The following is a 7,372-nucleotide window of genomic DNA, read 5'->3' as shown; positions in this document are numbered from 1 at the left end:
AATATAATACAACCTACCATAATGCTAGAACTCGATTGCAAAACATTATTTTATTTTTAGTATTATTTATGATTTTTTTTTTTAGATAATAACAGGCGCAATGGAGCATCGCATATTTTATCTAGGTATGATTTGAGATATAAATCTTGTTTTTACATTTTTTTAACTATAAGAAAAAAAGCATATTAGATAAATCCAGCTGTGACCCAACAACTGGAATAATTAGAGCAAATTTGATTTTTCAAAGGTGTATTGTTTTAAAGTAACGATATTTGGACAAATACTGATAAAATTTATGTAACGTAAATGCAGTTTTAATCAAAGATACTTGGATTACTAATTTTAATTGCGCATCATTGAATTACCCTTTGTAAAAAGTAACATTGCTTTTGATATTTAGATACATAGAAAATTTACCTGATCCAGGAAGAGTTACTAGGTCTAGACATGCTGCTTCCAGATTAAATCAGGTTAGTTGTGGTCTTAGTATCATCTTCGACTTACACAGTGTTATAATATCTTACAAATACTGGAACCTAAATATTGAAATAACAAGCAATACATATTTTTAAAAATATTGTTGTATCTGCAAGTGCTTTTGGAGAAGAAATTTAAATTACGATTCTGAAGTAATGTTTTTGAGCATAAATTTCACCGCAACTCATACCTCAGTAACTATTAGTGTGCTACTTGCAAAAAAATACTGTAAATATATTTTTTTAGGATCACAGTAATTATCCTGTAAAAGTTCTTGCCTCAACTTTTAATGAAATCTCAAGTTATGATTCTTTGTCTACATCTGACTATTCCTCAAATAATTCTACATCATCAAATGCAACAGTAAAGCGTGCTAGTGGAGAGTCTTTTGTATCAAATAAACAGAATAAGCTCACACCTACGAGTGATTTGGGAAATGAAGGTATAAGCTTAATATAAATAAATATACATAGTTTATAAGCACTTCATGCAACTATCCCTTTGGATTAAAGTATAAAATTTATATTAATTCATTTCATCTTGCGATTAATTCCAAAGTCCCTGTACAAGTAGGCAATTTTGACTATATTTTCACTTTTTTAAGGTTTGCATGATGTGGGCGTAAATGAGAAGGGCCACGAAGGTGTTGCTAGAATATTTTATAATGATGAAACTTCGGAACCAAACAGGGTGGGACAGATGGCGTGGGATTCGGATGACCAAGAAAATAATTTAGGAATGATATTTTATTTTTATTACTAAAGTAATTTTTATCTTTTAAAAAGGACGATTACGTCCAATGAAGGTATAGCAGTTTTTTTTATGATGAGTAACAAAATATAGATGTAAACTTTAAGAGAAATAAAGAAAAAAGGAAGAAAAGTATGAAAAAAATAGAGATATAAATATAAAAATAAATTTTAGTATTTTTATTTTTCCTGCTTTGTTGTAATACTGTCTTCCCAATTTTTTCTCTCGCTTAAAAAAAAGTCCTTAAATACAATATCCTCTTCATATCCTTCCTCAAACGCTACTATTCAGGTTTTATTAACTTACTAAGTAAAAATATAAATAAATAAAACATTGATTAGATGAAATGGAAGATTGGTCAGAGGAGGTGGAAAATCAATATTTTAAAAAACTTATCGATCAAAACAAAGGAAAATCATATTTACCTAAGAATAGATAAAAACAAAAATATTCATTTGATAAAAAATTAAGAGTTAACTGTATTTATCTAGAGAATTTTTTTTAATAAATAGCTTCAATAATTCTAAAAATTCAATGCGTTCAATTTTATAATTCAAATCTTTGAAATGAAAATTGTAGTTGCGTAATTGAAATTATTCCTAGATTGTCACCCAAAAATACTATTGGCACCTTTCTGGGAATAAAAAAAAATACCAATATGTTAAAACCACATTCTGTCATAAAGTCCTTTTTGGGTAAAGGTGCTACAAACTATTGTAAATCTCTTTTTTTATTTTTACAAAATATGACGTTTTTATCAGGAAAATTAATTACAAAAGAAAATGTGACAATACTTCTGCCTAATGTAAACGAACTTGGTGTAAAGAACTTTAGCCTAGATATACTTGAGTCTGTTGATATTCAATCAATCAAAAGCTTGAGAACTCATCATGTTTCTAAGGTTTAATTTTTTTCATAATTTGAAATCTTAAACTTGAATTATATTTTATAATAAAATCAACTTCTCCAAGGACGTATCAATAAGAGTTGAGAGGGTTTTTCTCCTTGTCAAATTATACCTTTTTGTAAAATAAAAAAAATACATTGAATGGTTGTTTTTTTTCTTGGGACCATTATTTTGGTAAAGTGGATTTTATCTCTTCAATATAAATGTATACCATCCTGAACTCTTTTTATATAAGGATAATTTTACATCAAGAGATTTTTAGGTTATTGATGTGACACCTCATGGAACCATTTTTTCTGCCTCACACCCGGCCTGTATTATCATACCTCTAAACATTCAAGTTGAAGAGCCAGACAATGTTATCTGCTTGTTTGCGCAGGAATAATATATGGCCTGAGAAAAGTCAAATAATAGGACAGGGACATAAATGAGATAATTAGAATTATTTTCTCTTTATTATTGCCTTGCTTCTTGTCCTTTATAGTTGTGATAAATAAATATATTATTATATTTATAACTAGCGGCTACGCCCCCTAGAGGCCTCTAGGGGCACTTGAAGAGGGGGGAGTCGAATTTGATAACCCAATTTCTTATTTTAGATTGTAAAAGAAAAAGTAAAAAAAAATTTTGTGGGGTAGAATTTTTTTTTGTGGGGGGGGATGCCCCCCCCCCCATATTTTTAAATTTTAGTTAAAAAATTTAAAAAAAAATTTTTTGAGGTTTTTTTTCATTTTTTGGGGGGTTGGGGATGTCGTCCCATCCTCCAAGAAAATAGTTATAAACCTTCCCAGGATCTATGAGAAGCTATCCTGTTAAGGAGAAACCGATCGGTTCAGCGGTTATCGAGATCCTTCAGTACAGACACACAGACAAACTTCCTGTCACTTTAGTATAAGGATAATGATTACGTCACAAAAGATGGAGATGGAATAGCTCTACATATTTTAATTCCGAAGCATTCATGCAGTACTTTTTGGCTCCTCTGTTGCGCTAAGTGGCCCCTCTCCTCCATTTTAGAGGTGACCCCTCATTGTGAGGAGGGTGACCCCTCTTTTTTATAGGGTTGCTCTTCATAAGGAGGAAACCCAACTAATGAATGTATGCACCGAAGTAATACTCCCCTGCCTCTTCCCCTGAAAATCTACTAAATTGCTTATTTACACAATAAAATAAATAAAATAGATATTGTATGTTTAACTTTAATACTTTTATATTATAAGCTTTAAAGGATAAGACCGAAGAAACTGAACTAACCTTAGAGGAAACAACATCTTCCGATTTACAAGAAACCTTTAATCCCAAATGGTTGCCACTGCCTAAAAAAAGTTACCGTTACAAAGATGGTTACATATTTTTGCAGACCTGCTCATTGTCAATGTTTACTGTTATTTATCAGGTAAAAATGATTTTAGAAATAATGTAATTGTTTTAATTGCATAGTAAATCAAAAATTGATGTTTGTGCCTAAATGTTTTATTGATATACTAAATAAGCCTGGAAAATAATAGTACTTGGTGTTAAAATATATAAAAAAAAATATTGATGTTGTTATAGGAACCTTTTCCAGAAACAAAGAAAAAAATTCGCAGGAGAATTGGAGGAAGCATAAGGCTAGAATGTCATCCAGGAACAAAGGTCAGGCGTTTTCATTGTTTAGAAATATAATAAACAAGTTTGAAGTGAAAATTAAATTATTTTGCATTTTTTCTACCTTTTCTGACAAAAAAAGTAAAGTTATTTACATATCTCTCTTATTTCATTTAGTTCTTATAATGAATTGTCATTTTTCTTATTTATTGCCCTTTAATAACGAAAGCCATATTGAAATATATATTTTTTAAAACTGTTTTTAACCTATTTTTGAATGGGGGGTCAAAAATATACAGCATGACCCTCAAAAAAGTATTTTTAAGCATCTGCAGCCCTTATTTCTCAATGAATTATAAAAAAATGCATATGTCCTTGTTCTCCATAGTATTCCACATAAGTAGATATAAAAATATTTTTTTTACCTCCATCAACACCGGAGATTTTTAGAGCTAAAGTTTTGAAAAAGTGACTGAGAAAAAGAATTTTTTTTTGTTTCTCTTATTTTTTGGATGGTTATATTATGTTTTTCTGGCAACTGAATAATGATACACAAAGAAAAACAAGTTAACTAATTATTTCTTTTTTATTCCACCAAAAAATATAAATTTTTAATGGCAAAAAAAACTACTGAATGAATTGATTATTTGCAAATTTTAGGTTATTTATTAACCCTTATTTGAGAAAAGGATTAATTATGACAGTTGCTCCGCCCCCTTTTTTGACATCTCAATCACTTAATAGGGGGTTAATTAAGCTTTTTAGACTAAAAAATCATTATGTTTTAATTTTATTTTCTTTATAACTTTTTTGTTATTAAAGTTAGGATTGTGAAACAAAAACAATTTTCCTGCTATATTCATAAAGATTTATTTGGTTTTTTAATCTTAAACAATTTTGCCTAATAAGTAAGTTTTTCAAAATATCATTAAACTAAAAAAACTCAAAAAATATGTGTAAAAAAATGCTTTTTACTCAAAAACTAAATTTTTTATTTCATTTTTGTGTAAAGTTTCTGCTAGTAACAAAAATAAAAGGATTTCTACCTTAATTTTGCTAAAAAAGTCGTTTCATGTTAAAAGTTACTTTTTCCTCAGTCACTTTTTCAAAACTTTAGCTCTAAAAATCTCCGGTGTTAATAGAGGTAAAAAAAATATTTTTATATCTACTTATGTGGAATACTATGGAGAACAAGGACATATGCATTTTTTATAATTCATTGAGAAATAAGGGCTGCAGATGCTTAAAAATACTTTTTTGAGGGTCATGCTGTACTAGGACACCTATATAATCAGACTGTAGAGCCAAAATTTGAATTAAGTCCCCAAAAAACTTTTTTGGGGGATTTAAAAATTAATTTTTAGTGTTGCTGTAATCATTTTGACCGAAGCAAAAGCTCTTTTTTTACTTCGGGTAATATTGTGGCTTACAGAACATTTTTATATAATTCACTTTATATTGATACAATAAAAAAAACATTACTCTGTTCATTGGAAATAATTTTTTTTTCCAAAACAATTAATTTCATTGAAAAATCTAACATTTACAATAAAACAAATAATTCTGAAATCTAACCAATAAGAAGTCTTGTTTTATATAATTCTTTACAATTCAAAAAAAGAGTGTTTTCACAAAGTGACGTATTTCCAATGTAGTTAAATATTTTTTATTTAATTAAAATGAAAAGAATGAAACCATACACATAAAAGATACATACTTTTTAAAATTATTTTAAAAGATAAGTTTGAATAATCTTATTTTATAACACATTTGTATATGTGACAAAAATAAATTTGTTGTATTGCATAAACATTTGTTGTCATTTAACCCTTTAAAGCCATTTTTATGTTTTTAAAATAAGTGAAAGAACACAAACATGTTAATGTTAATTCGTTGATATATTATAACTAGAGTTGGCTCGATATAATTATCTCCCTATTGGCTAGTTTTCTATATGCATATCTATTTCTCAATAAATCTATTTTCCTCACCCGGCATTACTATCTAAAAGAAAGTAAATATTTAATAATTTAAATGATTTTTAAAAGATTTTTTTAAATTATATTTTTTTCTTTACATTACCATCACCAAAGGGTTAATGATGATGATTACAATTTTAGTTTAATATTTGAACACACAAAATGTCGCCACAATCGAATTCTTTTAAAACATAGTTTTCTTAAATTTATCATATTATAAATTTAAATTTTCTTTTTTATGATTAGAAATTAAATACATCAATATAAGGTAAATAGCAACATGAAATGAAAAAAATGAATTTATTTTTAATAAAGTAAAATAATGGGTCTTATCGTTCTGGGCAATGAGAGTTTATTATGGATTATTGGACCACTATGAGTTTTAATCATATATTCCTTGAAAAACTTGAGCTTGTTTATAGATATTTATTTCCTATATAGATCTGACATGGATCTTGAAGCAATTAAGCAGGCCGTTTTGTACATGTTAAAAATTGGAAGATTTCATTAAATAAAAGTAATCGCAAATATACTTAGTAAAAGAATTAACTTTTTAGTGAATTTTTATAGTAAAATCATAAGGCCTAATTTTACTCTATACCAGAATACAATATTTATGAAGCAAAACACTCTAAAAGCTAAGAATTTTACCCAAATAAAAAAAAAAAGACCTTTTGCTTCGGTCAAAATGATCACGGCAACAGTAAAAATTAATATTTAAATCCCCCCAAAGAAGTTTATTGGGGACTTAATTCAAATTTAGGCTCTGCAGTCTCATTCTACTGGTGTCATAGTATATTTTTTATATACGTTTTAAAAATAGGTTAAAAACAGTTTAATTAGGTGACATTTCCAAGAGGATCCTGTAGCGATGATTTAGAGGCCAGCATCAAAGTTTTATATGACTTTTCACATCCAACAGATTTTGAGAATAGCCAAGAGTCAGATGTGCATGGACTAGCTAGTCCTATAGTTATGGTTGGACCACCTGGTTATCAATTTAATACCAACAGAAAACCAGTAGAAATTGAATTGCCTATTCCTCACCACAGGAAATTCAATTGATAAGTTTTAGACTTGATACATTACATTAAGTGCCGGGACAAGGGACCAGGATTCTGACAAAAAGATATAAGTGAAGATTTCTCTACAACCCACTTCCTTATTTTCCCACCTTCTTAACAATTTCCATTTAGTTACATCGCAAAACAAGATTTACGCGAACAATTCGTCACAAAAATATCCAAATTTGCTGAATCATGGCAACTGATAAAGAGTAACATCAAGGGCCTTTTTGATTGTATGGTTGTGGATTAAGGGGGGGGGGGAAGTTTTGCCACTTTCGCTTACTCCGTGATTATTGGGCTAGGTATTTAACGTATTTTTAATCATTTTTTGGATAACCCCACCCCCTAGCCCCCCGGGGCTCAAAAACCCCCTAAAAATAAACCTAACCTTAATTTTCTCAGAAACAATTTGACCAATAGAGATGATTTTTAAACTTAAGCTTTTATGCTTATAAACTAACTTTTAGTTTAGAAGTCACCCCCCTGCCGCCAACCCCTAGTCCTCCGGGGCTCAAAAAAAACCCTAAAAATGAACCTAACCTTAATTTTCTCAGGAACCATTTGACCAATAGACATGATTTTTAAAACTTAAGCTTTTATGCTTA

General features: G+C 28.9%; 1 protein-coding gene across 1 annotated transcript in view; it reads left to right on the top strand.

The window, feature by feature from the left end:
• LOC145329485 (uncharacterized) overlaps nt 1–7,372 on the top strand; it is a 63,690-nt gene that overhangs the window by 155 nt on the left and 56,163 nt on the right. The window contains exons 2-11 of the mRNA XM_080173656.1: nt 86–125; nt 401–470; nt 724–919; nt 1,082–1,213; nt 1,569–1,643; nt 1,995–2,128; nt 2,397–2,515; nt 3,365–3,530; nt 3,689–3,769; nt 6,544–6,752. Coding sequence (XP_080029782.1) covers nt 86–125; nt 401–470; nt 724–919; nt 1,082–1,213; nt 1,569–1,643; nt 1,995–2,128; nt 2,397–2,515; nt 3,365–3,530; nt 3,689–3,769; nt 6,544–6,752 — 1,222 coding nt within the window. The remainder of the gene's footprint in view (nt 1–85; nt 126–400; nt 471–723; nt 920–1,081; nt 1,214–1,568; nt 1,644–1,994; nt 2,129–2,396; nt 2,516–3,364; nt 3,531–3,688; nt 3,770–6,543; nt 6,753–7,372) is intronic.

This window comes from Acartia tonsa, chromosome 10, assembly GCF_053477335.1.
Source record: "Acartia tonsa isolate MP-2025a chromosome 10, ASM5347733v1, whole genome shotgun sequence".
Lineage (NCBI taxonomy): Eukaryota > Metazoa > Arthropoda > Copepoda > Calanoida > Acartiidae > Acartia > Acartia tonsa.
Note: the sequence above shows the minus strand (reverse complement) of the source record. Positions and strands in the feature narration are given on the sequence as shown.